Source organism: Microcaecilia unicolor, chromosome 4 (genome assembly GCF_901765095.1).
Source record: "Microcaecilia unicolor chromosome 4, aMicUni1.1, whole genome shotgun sequence".
In the NCBI taxonomy this organism is placed as follows: Eukaryota; Metazoa; Chordata; class Amphibia; order Gymnophiona; family Siphonopidae; genus Microcaecilia; species Microcaecilia unicolor.
Genome location: NC_044034.1, coordinates 355,203,720 through 355,221,857, shown reverse-complemented (window position 1 = coordinate 355,221,857; position 18,138 = coordinate 355,203,720). Strand labels below are relative to the sequence as shown.

Below are 18,138 nucleotides of genomic sequence, written 5' to 3'. Positions count from 1 at the left end.
CTGGTATATACCCTTGTTTCCCATTTTTGAGGAAATTCAAAGGGATTGACTTTTTACATACTGATATATTCTTTCAGAAGCATTAAAGCTTATTTTGTTTTTTTCCATTTGTGAACCTTTTTTCACATGTAAAACTTTGTAAATTTATATCTTGGACCCATTGCCCTTAAATCTAACTCTTTCAGGCAGTCCATCCTTGTAAACTCTGGTTTGTATCAGAGGCAATAGAGTGAATATGACTTGCCCAGCTTCCCTGGTTCAGAGCCCACCACTGCAGAGCTGCCAAGTTACCCAGCTCCAGTGTTCTTTTTGTAATCTCTGATATCATCAATTGAAATCAGCACTTCGAGTCCCATAATGTACCAGGATAGGGTTGAAGAAATCCAGGACTAGCTCAGTTTTCCTCCTGGAACTGGGTAACTTGGCAGCTCTCCTTCTCTACTGATTAAGCCTCTCCATTCAAAGCATGTGCTTTCATAGTCCCTATGATCAATCACAAAACTATCACTGCTGTCATACCCACAGCTAAGTTCTGCACTTTTTCCTGCTGAAGAGGTGAAATTATGGCGGGGGATGGGGTCCAGGGTAGGGGGGCCTACAAATATATAGTGTTAATCCAACCCTGGCTATAGGTAGATACTTCACTTCTACTAAGCTGAGGATTCTTTGGGATAGGGGTTAGAATTATTTTTCCATCATCAACAGGGAATGATCCATTTGATAACATGAAGGATAAGTCTGATTGTAGGCAACTAATTAATAGGTCGGGGACTACTTAAGGAGATTGTTTTAGATACATGTCCTAGCTCATCGTGATATTAAGTATTTGGATAGGAAACAGTTTACCTGATCCAGGGGAGGGTGAAAGAAATTAAACCATTATCTATCTGCTGGATGGCACTCAACTAGATTGACAAGTGGAAGAATATATTTTTCAATATTGGCAATGGAGCCTTTCATTTCTAATCTAATTTTATTTTCTCCTCAAATTAATTTGCTAGTTAGACCGCAGAAGAAGTAAGTTCGTTGGTTAGGATCAGGGACTGAATGAAGATTACTGACTAAAACATAGAACTTTCTGGTATTTAGGGTGAATCAACCTACATATTTAGTGTAATAGCAAATTTTAGCTTTTGTAAATTTTATGTTTGCATTCTTTTAATAACTTCCACCAATTATTCCGGTTATCATCTGTTTTTGCTTTGGACCATATTCTTTCCAGACACTGCACGATCTTTTCATCATTGAACCACGGAGATCATTTTTGGCCAGGTCTTATTTATTTATTTTTTTTCCAGGAGCTATGTCCTTTAATAAATCTAAGCATATAGTATCCCAATCATGTATGCACTTTTGGTAACTGAGAAATGGATGACAATTGGTCAAAAGGTATTTTGGACCAGAAAGTAGTAGTCAATTTTGCCTCTTGATGTGAAGGAGGAGACCAGAGTTCTCAAATTACAGTGTTTGGTTACAATTATTGCTGCAAAAAGGTGGTGCAGTTTTTAAATTTAGGGGGCAGTTACTTTTTTTCACATGGGTGATATAGATGTTGGGTATCTTTGTTCCTTATATAAATTATTTTTTTGTTACATTTGTACCCCGCACTTTTTCCCACTCATGGCAGGCTCAATACGGCAGGCAATGGAGGGTTAAGTGACTTGCCCAGAGTTACAAGGAGCTGCCTGTGCCGGGAATCGAACTCAGTTCTCAGTTCCCCAGGACCAAAGTCCACCACCCTAACCACTAGGCCACTCCTCTCCATGACAAAAACTTTTTGTTATGTGTTTACTCAGGTTTCCATTGTCTAATATTACACTTTGTTTAAAGATAAGAATCATTCAGTGTAACCTAAATACAATAGGAAAGTCTGAAGGGAGCAAAACCTTTTTCACATCACTTATATATGCACCTTCCTCTTATACTACTACCTCTTATCTGATGGACAAGATGTAGGTAAAAACTCCTAATGGATTTAACCTGTTTTTGCTCAAATTTTTATTTTCACTCTAGATTTCTAATTCAATTTTGGAACACCAAGCAAAAATGGGTTAATATGTTATTCTAAACACAAACAAAAATATAAAACTTATTACACAAACCTCTTTGTAACGCTAAAATCTCATGATAAAAACAGACTAAAAAATTAAATCAAAGTCCTTTTGAATGTGCAATTACTTAAAAAATTATTATTCAGTGATCAAGATAAGAGTATAAGCTAAAATAAATGGAGATTACTTATAAACTGCCGCCAAAATTTGTCTTCGTCACAAGATTCCAGCATTATGAGACATTCTTTTACATTTGTTCATTTGATTTGTGAGTTTAATTTTAGAATTGTATCCCTTTTCTTCTAAATGTGATTTGAGTTTGGTAAGCTTATAAATGTAGTATCCATCCTGTTATCTATGGTGTTTTTAAGTTTTAACATTATTCATATATTTTTATTCTGCAAATTATTTTATATTCTAATTGTATTTTATATGCCTTAAAACAGTCCTAGATTCCTGAAGCAGGCAGGCTGCACAAAACATGGCTGTGTCAGGTCAGCATGAGTCTGCAATAAAATCTTTGCTATCACAGTAGACTCTTCAATCCTTTGTTCTCTTCTTTGGGGGGGGGGGGGGGGGGGGTCATCACTTTTTTGTGTGTTTTTCTGTTCCATTGTGGGGACTGATCCTCTTCTGTTTTCCACTTATGCAGCTTGGATCTTCATGAAAGAACTGGAGGAAATATTAAAGAGGTGGCAACACTGAAAATCTGTAATGATGAAATAGTTTATGAGGTATCAGATATCTCCGGCAGAGGAGAAGCAGCAGCCAAGCTGAAAGAAGACAACTAGACCTATCACAAGACTCTGGAAACTGACTCTATTACTTCACCTGCCCTTGAACTGAAGTAGCAGTATGTAGCTCTGGAAGTGGTGAGAGCATCACAGGAACAGGAATAAGTGAAGGGAAGAAGTGTCTCCAATAGCAAACTCACTAACCTACTGAAGAGAGCATTAAAGAAGAATAGTTGTGGCTGGGTGATCAAAGACCTAACATAGTAAATGACGGCAGATAAAGACCTGTACGGTCCATCCAGTCTGCCCAACAAGATAAACTCATTTTACATGGTATGTGATACTTTATATGTATACCCGAGTTTGATTTGTCTTTGCCATTCTCAGGGCACAGACCGTAGAAGTCTGCCGAGCACTCTTCTTGTACTAAAATCTATGAAGCTAACGTCGAAGCCCCTTAAAAATTATACTCAAGCACATCCATATCTACTCAGTCACGATCAGGGCGTAGACAGTGTCTGCCCTAGATAAGTCAAGGCCCTCAGGTAAGTGAAATATTAAATGCTTCCATAGAAATGAAAAAAAAAAAGGGGGGGGGGGGGGGGGGAACTTTTGGAAAGCACTGCATACTAATGCCCGTTGAATAGGAAATAAGGTTTTGGACCTAGAGGCTGACAGAAAAGACTGACTTGGATTTAGTGGCGATCACAGTGACATAGTTCATAGAGAACCACGACTGGGATATAGCTATACCAGGCTATGATCTGTTCAAAAAGAAGAGAGTACAAGAAAGGGTAGAGGAGTAGCATTACATGTTAAAGATAATATTGAAGTGACAGAATTGCAGGACTTACAGGGAAAGGAAGAGGCACTATGGATCAATCTAGAAAAAGGGAGTGGAAATTCTGTTTACATCGATATGATATACAGGCCTCCTTCACAGGCAGAAGTAGGCAGATTTAATTGAAGATATTCATAATATAGCTATGAAAGGGGAAGTATTACTAACAGATGATTTTTAATATGTCTGATGTTGATTGGGGCATCCCTTTTGTGATCCCGGATTCTCTACAGGGACAACTGTCCCAGCAGTTGGTAATGGAGCCTACATGGGACAGGGGCCATACTGGAGAGTGTTTCTGGTGCTATAGTGAGTGATCTACAAGTGACAAAAGAGAGGGGTCCAAAGTACAAAGACAGAGATAAAAGCAAATAAAAAGCACAAAGGGCCTCAAGACTGGATCAAACAAGAGTTCTTTATTGTGAAGACCCAACACGGGCCGTGTTTCAGCAGGACTACGCCTGCCTCAGGGGTCTGTCAAAAAACCATCAAACATACAAATTAAAAATTACGTTAAAATATGCAAAATAGAATAAGTGTGCTGGTAAACATGTAAAAGATAACACTGAAAAGATGCAATTACTTAATCACTGTGTGTGCAGTGACAAAAACATTTGTATGTGCACTATTCGTGAAAATTACAACTCAGAAAAAAATATAATGTAAGCAATAGGTATGTACTTAAAGTGAATTGAAGAAACAGCAATCTTCATAAACTTTGAGATGAGGAATACCTAAAGTCTGGGCACTATTGGATATAATTTCCAGTAATGTTTGACGTGCCTTAACTTTAACCATTTCCCTCTTTATGCATCCGTTACTACCAGTTATTTGTTTATGAATGTTAATATCTGTTTAAAATCAGTAAAATATATTTATAAAATGAAGAAAAGCAGTGGGCAAAAGTGAAAGAAGGTATTTTAAGAGAAACAAACCTTTTTGTAAGGAAAGTAAAAAGTAAGAGAAAAAGAGCTACTTTGGTTCTCAAAAAGTAGCTGCTAAAAAGGTTATATAAGAAAAGTTAGCCATTGTAAGCTACAAAAGATCACAGAAAAAGGAAGACATGTGACAATATCTGAAAGTAAGTGTTACCTGCCCCCATCTGCTGGGTAGGAAGGCATAATCCACTTATCTAAACTGGTCTAAGCAGAATTACAATTCTGAAGAACATTATTAAATTTCCGTAACATTCTCAGACACAAAAAAACTGAACACAAATGCTATGGATAAACAAAAAAGTTCTTGTACAGTAACTCACCGTAATGTAATTTGACAATAAAAGGATGATTCACCTCCACCAAAATATCACGTTCCATTTTTGTCCTAACACGATCTCGAACTATAAAATAAAAATTCACATATATTTAACCTAACATACCTAATGAAAATATGAATAAAAGTTATGCTTTTAGGGAAAAAAATTACAGGAAATGGCTAAGCCAATGATTCATGGTTCAATGCCACCAATTTTTCCCTCTTATCAAATGAAGATAACTGGACCAAATATTCTAAACACACCACCCCTCCCCTCCCAAAAACACTCTTCAAGTCGACGTTTTCCATGCCATTCTTGTAAATATAAGCAAAACACTTGTGGCAGCCCCAGCACTTGCCCAATACTGATGGTACCAATATTGTTCCCTTCCTCCCACTGCTGTTGTGCTCCTAACTGCTGCCTCCTCCAGCTTAAGTGGATCTATAGACTCGACAGACAGTGCTAGGAACACCAACAGCAGGATGGGGATGGGGCATCAGTGCTGCCTGAGTTTGGGGGGGGGGGGGGGGGGTTCTGGGAACAATGCAAGTGTTTTACATGTATCCACAGGTCCCTTCCTATTCCAAAACATCCCAGGATAATTATTATTTATTGCATTTGTATCCCACCTCTTTGCAGGCTCAATGTGGCTTACAATTCGTCATGGATATTGGAAGTAGAAAAGAATATACATTTGGTTTATGGAGGGTTAGGGTTACATGGTGGTGAAGTACATGGTTGTATTACAGCAAAAGACGTTATAAGACATTCCTATATATATTAAAGATTGTACAGTTACATGTGTTTATCTTTGTGATAAATCTTGTCGAAGAGTTAAGTTTTCAGTAGTTTGCGGAAACTGGCCAGTTCATGGGCCGTTTTCAAGTTGCGTGGTATTCACACCACTGCAAGCATATGCATGTGTAGTTCTGTGTTAGGGTGTATGTCCTGAGTCCCAATGATGTGAGCTGTATGAGAAACAGTTCTCTACATGAGACATATAGGACTTATCCATGAATCATACAATCAGCAGCTGTTCCTCCAAAAACAGATACGACATACTGGAAATTCCATGTAGACTGAGTTCACAGAGATTAAAGGAAGCTGATAATGTACAGAATAGACTGACTGTACAGAAAAATTAACAGCTTTATTTTTTTTCCATTATTTACTTTCAATGCAGAATCAGTGAGGCTGTCTCTCCTGGCTTACAGGACACCCTTCTGAGAAAGGGCTGAAGCAGTGCCAATTAAACTTCAGTCCCTAAATCAAACATATGGGGACTTTTAAAACAAAGCTCAGAAACAATATCGGGGAGGACAAGGGGGGCAGGACCCGGCCACCCGAGTTTAGCACCCCCGAGGCACTAAAAAGGCCCCCGCGGACCTTTGCCTCCACATAACAGGCTTTCTGCTGGTCAGAAATAAAAGGGTGCACAGAGAATAAAGCCAATAAGAGAAAATATAGAAAAAATACAGGAAATACAGAAAAAATAGAGAAGTACAAGAATGAGACTGAAGGGCTCACCACCTTCCACCTGAGATTACTGGATCTTTCTCTGGTTGGCAACAGCTCTTATTGGCTCTCTCTAGAGTCGCAGTTTTTTTCTCAGTCTCCACCTACTGGAAGGCGTGCACAACCCATCAGTCACATTCTGGGCCGGTCTAGAGGGACGCTAAGGAATTATTTAATTAGCTTTCTAAAGAGAAAGTTCTTGCTTCCAGTTATAATTTCAAACAAAGTACGATATTACATAGATATATATGAAAAAAAAACAGGCATCCCTTCCTGGCACAAGTAAATTTGTTTTTAAATATGGCTCAGCCAAAAGAGCTGCTATCATATCTTCCTAAGTTGCTATCACTATTCCTTCCTTACATAGTAACATAGTAAATGACGGCAGAAAAAGACCTGCATGGTCCATCCAGTCTGCCCAACAAGACAAACTCATATGTGCTACTTATTGTGTATACCCTACTTTGATTTGTACCTGTCCTCTTCAGGGCACAGACCGTATAAGTCTGTCCAACACTATCCCCGCCTCCCAACCACCTGCCCCGCCTCCCATCACTGGCTCTGGCACAGACCGTATAAGTCTGCCCAGCACTATCCTCGCCTCCCACCACCGGCTGGCTCTGCACCCAATCTCGGCTAAGCTCCTTAGGATCCATTCCTTCTGAATAGGATTTCTTTATGTTTATCCCACACGTGTTTGAATTCTGTTACCGTTTTCATTTCCACCACCTCCCGCAGGAGGGCATTCCAAGCATCCACTACTCTCTCCGTGAAAAAATACTTCCTGATATTTTTCTTGAGTCTGCCCCCCTTCAATCTCATTTCATGTCCTCTCGTTCTACCGCCTTCGCACCTCCGGAAAAGGTTCGTTTGCGGATTAATACTTTTCAAATATTTGAACGTCTGTATCATATCACCCCTGTTTCTCCTTTCTTCCAGAGTATACATGTTCAGGTCATCAAGTCTCTCCTCATACGTCTTGTAACGCAAATCCCTTACCATTCTCGTAGCTTTTCTTTGCACCGCTTCAATTCTTTTTACATCCTTCGCAAGGTATGGCCTCCAAAACTGAACACAATACTCTAGGTGGGGCCTCACCAACGACTTATACAGGGGCATCAACACCTCCTTTCTTCTGCTGGTCACACCTCTCTATACAGCCTAACAACCTTCTAGCTACAGCCACCGCCTTGTCACACTGTTTCGTCGCCTTCAGATCCTCAGATACTATCACCCCAAGATCCCTCTCCCCGTCCGTACATATCAGATTCTCCCCGCCTAACACATACATCTCCCGAGGGTTTCTATTCCCTAAGTGCATCACTTTGCATTTCTTCGCATTGAATTTTAATTGCCAAACCTTAGACCATTCTTCTAGCTTCCTCAGATCCTTTTTCATGTTTTCCACTCCCTCCCGGGTGTCCACTCTGTTACAGATCTTAGTATAATCCGCAAATAGGCAAACTTTACCTTCTAACCCTTCGGCAATGTCACTCACAAATATATTGAACAGAATCGGTCCCAGCACCGATCCCTAAGGCACACCACTACTCACCTTTCCCTCCTCCGAGCAAATTCCATTTACCACCACCCTCTGGCTTCTGTCCGTCAACCAGTTCCTAATCCAGTTCACCACTTCGGGTCCTATCTTCAGCCCTTCCAGTTTATTTAAGAGCCTCCTGTGGGGAACTGTGTCAAAAGCTTTGCTGAAATCTAAGTAGATTACGTCCATAGCTCGTCCCTGATTCAATTCTCCTGTCACCCAATCAAAGAACTCAATGAGATTCGTTTGGCACGATTTCCCTTTGGTAAAACCATGTTGTCTCGGATCTTGCAACTTATTGGCTTCCAGGAAATTCACTATCCTTTCCTTCAGCATCGCTTCCATTATTTTTCCAATAATCGAAGTGAGGCTTACCGGCCTGTAGTTTCCAGCTTCTTCCCTATCACCACACTTGTGAAGAGGGACCACCTCCGCCGTTCTCCAATCCTTCGGAACCTCTCCCATCTGCAAGGATATGTTAAACAAATCTTTAAGAGGACCCGCCAGAACCTCTCTGAGCTCCCTCAATATCCTGGGGTGGATCCCATCCGGTCCCATGGCTTTATCCACCTTTAGCTTTTCAAGCTGTTCATACACACTCCTTCTTACCCGTCCCACCTTCATCTACCAGCAGAAGTTTGTGGAGCACAGATGAGAGCAAGCAGCAACACCACCACCTCCTCCTCCCATCCCCCTTCAAACACAAAACACAAGGGATTCCTTATCACACGATCATACCAAGTGACATCTAATTCGACTACCGCGGCCACATGGATACTTGAATGCGGAGTGCCACAAGGATCCCCCCTCTCGCCGACTCTATTCAACCTAATGATGATACCATTAGCCAAACTATTATCAAACTAAAACCTCAACCCATACATTTACGCAGACGACATAACGATCTACATCCCATTTAATCAAGATTTAAAAGAAATCTCCAATGAAATCAACCAAGGTCTTCATATCATGCATTCATGGGCAGATGCATTTCGGCTGAAACTTAATGCCGAAAAAACTCAATGCCTAATACTCACCTCCCAACATAACAAGAACAAATTCACCGCCATTAACACACCAAATCTGAACCTTCCAATTTCGAATACCCTAAAAATTCTGGGAGTTACCATCGATTGACATCTAACACTCGAGAACCATGCGAAAAACACAACCAAGAAGATGTTCCACACAATGTGGAAACTAAAAACAGCAAGACCTTTCTTCCATAGAACGGTCTTCCGCAACCTAGTACAATCAATGGTGCTCAGCCAACTAGACTACTGTAACGCACTCTACGTCGGATGTAAAGAACAAATAATCAAGAAACTTCAGACAGCCCAAAACACAGCAGCCAGACTCATTCGGTAAAACAAAATATGAAAGTGCTAAACCCTTACGAGAAAAACTTCACTGGCTCCCACTCAAAGAACGCATCATGTTCAAAATATGCTCACTAGTCCACAAAATCATTCACGGAGATGCACCAGCCTACATGTCATACCTGATAGACCTACCACCCAGGAATGCCAAAAGATCATCCCGCACACACCACCCAGGAATGCCAAAAGATCATCCCGCACATTCCTTAATCTACACTACCCTAACTGCAAAGGTCTAAAATACAAATTAATGCACGTGTCAAACTTTACCTACTTGAGCACACAGTTTGGAACGACTGCCAAGCAACTTAAAAACAATCTACGAATTAATGAACTTCTGCAAACTGCTCAAGACCCATCTCTTCAACAAGGCATACAACAAAGATCAACCAATGTGAACACACACAACTACGCCACATATATTCTGAACTATCTCACAATTCCTGATTGTTATACCATGATTTTGTTTTATTAATTTCATATTGCCAAAGATCCCTCTTTGACAATAAATGGCTATCTTCTAGAATCTTTCCACTATTCAAAATGTATTGTAAGCCACATTGAGCCTGCAAAGAGGTGGGATAATGTGGGATACAAATGCAATAAATAAATAAATAAATAAAGTATGAGTCTGGATCAGCACTTCTTCTCACATCTAAAGATCACCACTCAACATTTTCTATTCAGGAACACCGAGTTCTTGGGTGTCTTGATATTTATATTGCAGTAATTGGACCAATATCAAATTATAATGAACACACAGTTCTTACCTTTTAATGTGGCTTTTTTCAATACCTTCATTGCATAAAGCTGTCCACTATCTGATCCCGAGATTTTTCTCACAAGAAATACCTGTTTTCAACAATTACAAAAAAAAAAAAAAATCCATAAAACTAATATTTCAGATCAGAAAAATGTCTTAAATGAGTTTAAGAAAGCTGGTATCTCAGTGATACAACATAGGATCTTCTTTCTAATCAGATTATTCTCATCTGATAGATGTATGCCTAATAAAACCAGAATTTAATGTACTATGTATTCATAATAGTTGTGGTAATTTTATAAAAGCATGTTCTGCATGTAAAGCAGAATAAAAAGTAGATGCACAGATAGCCCTATTTTTTACAAAATATAAAGGCAATTCTATAACAAGTTACTGACTTTTACATATCAACTGTGAACCTAAAAGTCAGTCTGACCTCTCTGTACAATTACCCATGAAAACGTTATTTAGGTGCCTATGTGGTATTCAAATAGGCACTCAAAATGGAATAGCATGCAATTGTAAGGGGAACATTCACATAGGTAGAGCATGGGCAAGCCACAGGCGGTGCAGACATTTACATGGTGTTGCCTGCTATGTTTAAGTGTCCTCATTTATGTCAGATCTACCTGGCAGGTGTAAATGGGGCCATTTAAATGTACACTAATATTGGGTGCTCAAATGCACACTACTAGTCAATAAGGACACTTGCGTGTCCAAGTGTCCATACAGAAGAGGCTCTCACCCTGCATTACTGGGACACTTAAATGGAGGTGCCCTATTATACAATTGCCCATTGGTAGGCATTCCCAGGAGCATAGCTGCAATATACATAGACGCAGAGCACAGGCACCTATAAATTTGTACACTACTGGGTACCATTTATATATAAGGCACACAAGTACCTATGCTGCCTTAAAACTTTGTATAGAAATCCTGTTATAAAATGACCCCTGTAATGCAGACAATTTTTTGTTTGGTGTATGCTCTGTTCTGTTCCTTTCTTCCTGTGAACATCTGATGATCCCTTTCATGAAATCTTATTTATGAAGAGGAAGCATGTTGTACTCAAATAAGAGCGCACTCCTGTACCTGCAATCATGTTAAAAATGCATGAAAAGTAACAGACAAGTAATTTACAGGTTCAGTTATGCCAATTTAATACAGAATCCATCAAGGATGGTATATTGGGCCTGCCAACCCCGAAGGGTAAACAAAGGATTTGTAAGAACTGCAAAAGTGTTCTAGTGGAATGGGGGAAGATGCCCAAAGGATCTGACTGCCTAAACACTAGAAAAAAAAAAAAAAAACCTTCTCACAGCTTCATACTTTACTTCAAAAGATCAAGTCCAGTACACAGGATATTTTCTTAAAAGCACCTTTATTGGGTATAAATAACATTTACAAAAACAGCAGCAAAAAAAGCAAAAATCACACGCATAGTTCAAAGATTTAGCAAAATGAGAACCCAATATATGTAACAGGCTTCTCTGTGAATCTTCCGGTAACTTTTCTTCCTCTTCACTTTAGGTTATGAGGCGGGGCTCTTCTCCTGGAATTCATCAGCTTATCTTCTCTGGATGCCTAGGCTGGCACCACACCTCTCCTTTGTCTGAAAACACATTAGCAGAATATACTTCCTACAAAGGAACCTTAGCCTTGGCGTGCAGGGCCCCAGTTTCCCACAAAAGCCCTGTAAGCATACACCTACTGATGGCAGTGTGTCTTGGTCTTAGCCCATTCTCCATTACATCACTTTAAGGACAGGCCAAAATTAGGCCTACAGACTCCAGAGATTGCCTCATTGAAAACAAAAGGAAGATTCTGGAGGTCCTGCTATATCCTCACCACCATGTTTCTTGAAATTTCATACTACCACTATGAAATCAACACAAAGTTCATTAAAATTAAAAAAAAAAAATTTATATGAAGTAAACAAATTTAAATAAAGAGGACAGAATGTCATCATTAGACAGAAAATAGAAAATTTTCTTTCCACAGGAACATTTTACCAACGTGCTGCATAAAAGATAACAAGAACAGTGACATATAGATAAAACAATGCAATTGAAACATATCACACACTGACATTCTGTTAGAATACAAAGTATGCATAGAATTATTTTATAATAAACATAGTAAATGACGGCAGATAAAGACCTGTACGGTCCATCCAGTCTGCCCAACAAGATAAACTCATTTTACATGGCATGTGATACTTTATATGTATACCCGAGTTTGATTTGTCCTTGCCATTCTCAGGGCATAGACCGTAGAAGTCTGCCCAGCACTGTTCTTATACTAAAAGTTCTGAAGCTAACGTCAAAGCCCCTTAAAATTTCCACTCAAGCCCATCCATATCTATTCAGTCACAATCAAGGCGTAGACCGTAGAAGTCTGCCCAGCACTGGTTTTGTTTCCCAATTACTGGTGTTGCCACCCAATCTCTGCTAAGATTCCATGGATCCATTCCTTCTAAACAGGATTCCTTTGTGTTTATCCCATGCATGTTTGAATTCCATTAACATTTTCATCTCCACCACCTCCCGCGGGAGGGCATTCCATGTATCCACCACTCTCTCTGTGAAAAAATACTTCCTGACATTACTCCTGAGTCTGCCCCCCCCCCTTCAACCTCAATTCATCTCCTCTAGTTCTACCACCTTCCCATCTCTGGAAAAGGTTTGTTTGCGGATTAATACCTTTCAAATATTTGAACGTCTATCATGTCACCCCTGTTTCTCCTTTCCTCCAAGGTATACATGCTCAGGTCAGCAAGTCTCTCCTCGTCTGGTTTGCAACGCAAATCCCATACCATTTTTGTAGCTTTTCTTTGCACCGCTTCCAGTCTTTTTACATCTTTTAGCAAGATACGGCCTCCAAAACTGAACACAATACTCCAATACTTAGCTGGTGATGCACTGGTTTTGCAATATAACCCAGCTATACGCTAAGTGCTAACCATGGATATTCAGCGGGAGACAACCAATTATCTCCCACTGAATATAGCCAGATAGCTGGCTAAGTATCATTTAACTGGCCAAGTGCCGTTCCTGGCCGATTAAATGGCTTTGAACATTGGCCAGACGTTTTATAAAATGTGCACATACACAAGCATTTCATGCATGTATATGAGCAGATATAAATGTATGTGGGTGCATTTTACCCTGATATCTGCAGGTTTCATGAGGCTGCTCCACTGAGACACAGAGGGGCTTGTTTTCAAAGAACTTAGACTTACAAAGTTCCATAGATTACTATGGAACTTTGTAAGTATAAGTGCCTTGAAAATACGCCTCTCAAAACCAACTTGAGTAGAGAGATGTGGCAGCCGTGTTAGTCCACTTTTAATAGAAATAAAATAAAACAGAGGAAATAAATCTGACTGTTCAGATGTACCCTGGTACAGTCAATGGTAATAAGTCACCTGGATTACTGTAATGCACTATACGCCGGCTGCAAAGAACAAACTATTAAACTCCAAACAGCCCAGAATACAGCCGCCAGACTCATATTTGGAAAAAATAAATATGAAAGTGCTAAACCCTTAAGAGAGAAACTCCATTGGCTCCCAAAGAATGTGTTGAGTTCAAGATCTGCAGGATAGTACACAAAATTATACACGCAGACGCCCCAATCTACATGCTAAACCTTGTGGACCTGCCTCCCAGAAACGCTGTAAAGATCATCCCGCAAATATCTCAATCTGTACTTCCCCAGCTGCAAAGGACTGAAATACAAACTGACACACGCCACCACCTTCTCTTACTTGAGCACGCAGCTGTGGAATGATCTACCTACAGACCTGAAAGCTACTGATGAATTAACTAATTTCCGCAAATCTCTGAAAACTCATCTCTTCCAAAAGGCCTACAACGAAAATACATAGCCTACAAACCACTTCAACAAATCACACAATTACCACAGCTCACCTCTAACTTACCTAACACTTCCCGTCTATCCTCCCCTACCCAATCTTTAAACAGCAAGAATTGTACTTGTCATCATGAAACGACTATGCTTATCTTCTCTTACCAACATTCAAACTATAAGAAATGTACCTGTTAACACAAAATGATTATGTCATAACCACACTCTGTAAGCCACTTTGAGCCTACAAATAGGTGGGAAAATGTGGGATATAAATGCAATAAATAAATAAATAAATAAATAAAGGGAGCTTCTTCACTCTCTGATCTTACTGAATTGATGGAAGTACCTGTGGTGGGGGTGCACAGGGCACTCTGATCCCATTCTGCTCTCTGATTTCTTTGGGACCCCAAGCTTCCGTTAGGTCTGAGTATCCATTCTTACATCCAATGACCCTCTCAACAGTGAGGCTCATTTTCTTGGGCTGGAATGCCTGGGGTATCAACATTTTTTTTTTTTTTTAATGCTGTGAGGAAAGTTAGAGGCAACAGCAATAGAGGCAAAATTTCCAACTCCGGAGGATCAGTAGAGTGCAGGGAAAGGACGAACCAATGTGCCTGCATCCACAAAGGACAGTGTGAGAAAAGACAGGGACAGGGCAAACCTATGTGCCTTTAAAGTGGAGCTGCAATAGCCCCCAACACCCCTGCTACCACTGGCCGAAGCACAGAAGCCACCCCAGGCAAATTTTTTGAAGGAGCTGAATAAGCTGCGACCACCCTGCTGAGGAGATAGAGAATACTGAAGAGGCAGATGGAGCTAGCTGGCCATGAGGCACTATGGTTTTTCAGTGCTCTCTATCGCCCCCTGCTGGTTGATGGACACAACCCATTCGTAATGGATTCATCTGCTTGATGACAAGGAATATATGCATATGTTAGGGTACATAGTGAATCTTTGTCAATTGAATTTCTAATTGAGCACAATTTTCATAGATGATAAAAAGATTTCTTTACTATCTCAGATATTTGCTCATTAAATGATAGAGCTGAGTCAATAATGACTCCTAAATATCTGAAAGATTGCACCGTTGGTATCTGTTTATTAAACTATATAGGTATTATAGAAGGAACTACTTCACGACCTGTTATCCAAGATGTAACAGTCTTATCTGGATTTAAGACTAGATGATGTTTTATAAGCCAACTAGCAACCTCACCAAGACAATTTTGGATTTGTATTAACTTAATGTCCAGTGGTTTCACATAATGGATCAAGAGAAAGTAACAGTCTATTGAAGAGGACCCATTGATCTGACCTAACTTTGGTCCACTCCTTGTAAAAGGCGAAAGACAGCCCCCCATGACTTGCTGTGAAGAGGGGACCGGCACCCCATCATTGGGAAGGGTGAGAGGCTGAAGATGCTCAGGAAGATTGAATAGGCTGATGTCTGTCTGAATGAAAGAACTGCTTCTGTTGATACCTAGGCTTCTGGCAGGATGTAACTCTACCAGACCTATATCTCCTTGTGTACTTTAGCCTAGGATGAGACTAGTTGGACTGAAAAGACATCTTTGATTTGTCTTCTGGCAAACGCTGATTTTTGGAATCCCCCAAAATGTTCACCAATTTCTCAAGATCTTTCTCAAAAAGAAACTTCCTCTAGAATGGAAGCTTTGTAAGACACTGCTTGGAAGCTGCATCTATTGTCCAATGATGAAGCCATAACAAATGCCTTGCTGTAACTGCTAAGGCCATCTGCGTAGCTGATGACCGAATAAGTTCATAAAGTGAATCTTTTAATTAAGCTAAGCCTGTTTCAAGAGCTGGAAGGTCTAGACAAGGCAGATTGTCAGCATCAGTCAGCCATGCACTGGAACACTACTCAAAGAAGCTCTAGCTGCATAGGAACTGCATATAGAAGCCTGAAGAGATGAGGCATAAATCTCAAAGGAGAACTTTAAAGCAAATTCCAATTTCCAGTCCGGCACATCTTTGAAAGATATACGACCCGCCACAGGGAGGGTAGTCTTTTTGGTAACTGTAGCCTCCAAAACATCCACTTTAGGCAACTTTAACTTCTCTAATTCCTCAGGAACTATTGAATACAGTCTATCCCGAGAGTAGCAACTGGAGTAGAACACTGAGCAAAATTCAATTCTTGATAGCCTCATGCAACGGAAGAGACTTTGGAGGCTTCTTTTTGCTAACCATCTTAAGACTAAAAACTGAAGAGAACTGAGAAGCAGGAGAAGAAAATTTGAGAACTTTTGTAATAAAGGATTACAACTCCTCTATAAGGAACATCCTAACTGCAGTAGGATCATCAGCCTCATCTAAAGGCAATTTCCCCTTCCTCCAAGGTTTCTGGCAATACAGAATGGAAGGAAACTACTGAAAGCCCAGGAGATGGAGGAGAAACAGGAGATACATCTATGACAGAGCTCCTTGAAGGGAAAGATTTTCCTGAACATAGTCTGAACCAGTATGAGACCTTTTAAGCAGATAAGCGTGGCTCAGAACAACACATTCTGGAGAAAAAGGTACCTGAGAGACTGAGTCAGATGAAGCAGAAAGAGTAGTAGAAGGCTGTGACAGAGCTACTGGAGAAGGGCTGTCAGCATTGAAAGGAGAGCTGCGAGAAATCAAAATGGCTAACACAGTGTCTGAGGGAGAGAGATCAAAAACTTCGACACAGCAAGCCCCACACAGGAATCAGCACTGCCCTGCCATCAAAACTGAGGAGTCCTGTGAAGAGGAATACACCAAGCACTTCTCCAACGCTGCTCTCCATGCTCCACAGCAGTAGAAGCGTTTAACCATCTCTGCTATAGCAGTTCGTGACGTGAAAATAAACCCGATTGTGTAACAGCAATTAAGAATCTAAAGTTGTACTCACCCACAGATGCTCTCACCTCAACTGGAGACAGAAAAATACTAACTGACCAGGATGCATTCCATCTTATATACATACTGCTGATGACAAGGAATGGAGTGACATAAAAGAATGGCTTATTAAATCTAAAATATTCCAAAAAGTTAATAATTGTATACATTTATACTAAGATACAATAGGGAGGGAGGAGAGAAGCAAAAAGAAGAGAGAGTGAGAATGCTGTACCAGGCAACAGCAAATACTATTGGTATTAAAAAGATTCAGGCTAACTATTCAAAGAAGGGAATGCCTGAGTAAAATAAAAGGACTTAAGCATAGCTCTAAGTATCATATAATAGAGGGAATGAGTTCCACAGTGTCAGGGCTACAACACTAAAACAGAATGACCGAGCAAAGGGTGAACGAACTTGCAAATGTGAAGGACAAATAAGTGTTGATGAGCAGAACAGACAGCAAGACCTGGGACATATAGTACAGTATTTCCCAAGTCGGTACTGGAGTACCATCTTGCCAGTCAGGTTTTCAAGATATCCACAATGAATATGCATACAATGCCTCCATTATATGCAAATTTCTTACTACAGGTTCAAGACATATTGAATGCTATTTTCTTTATAAAGGGGAAAGGGGGTACTCCAAGAACAACTTGGGAAATACTGATATAGTGCATGAAAACGTAATAAAGAGAGTGCCAGTATGTAAAATCTGACAGGCCAAAGACAAAATTTTGAAGGTTACACAAAAATAAATGGGGAGCCAATATTCATTGACAAGAGGTGGTGTAACTATCATAGTTTTTGGTTCCATTAATTAACTTCACTGCAGTATTCTTGATAACTTGTAGTCTAAGATGATACTGAGGTAAATCTTGTAGGACTGAGCTACAATAATCCAAACGGCTCAAGTTTCTATAAAAGGCCACGACAGGAAACACACTGAAGTCTAACTAAAATGGAAGATTGAAGAAGAAAGAACTAGAGACACACTACTCACCTCATATCGGCTCAATTTTGTCTTACGGCTTGGCTCTTAAAAGGACGCGTTTAATTAAGAGAGGTTGTTCCTCTAATGTCATAATCACGATGCTTTGGTGTGCCGATCGATCTGTTTCTCCATTTTGAACCCCAGTGGTGTAAATCTTATAATTTTTTTAAAGGACAGTTTTGATAAAAGCTTGGCAATTGCTTCGCTTAAAGTGCAGATTGCAGCATTGTCTTGTTTTCGAGGTAGAATCATAGGGAAGTCTTTGGCTAGTCATCCAGACGTCATTTGTGTCCTTCAAGGAGGGGGT

The 18,138-nt window shown here is 40.1% G+C and overlaps 1 protein-coding gene across 4 annotated transcripts in view; it reads right to left on the bottom strand.

The window, feature by feature from the left end:
- The window catches only part of RPS6KA3 (ribosomal protein S6 kinase A3), a 209,217-nt gene that overhangs the window by 136,850 nt on the left and 54,229 nt on the right, over positions 1–18,138 (bottom strand). For all 4 annotated transcript variants that reach the window (XM_030202258.1, XM_030202262.1, XM_030202259.1 and 1 more), the window contains exons 4-5: positions 10,089–10,170; positions 4,885–4,965 (exon numbers count right to left, since the gene is read on the bottom strand). In XM_030202258.1, the coding sequence (XP_030058118.1) occupies positions 4,885–4,965; positions 10,089–10,170 (163 nt within the window). The remainder of the gene's footprint in view (positions 1–4,884; positions 4,966–10,088; positions 10,171–18,138) is intronic.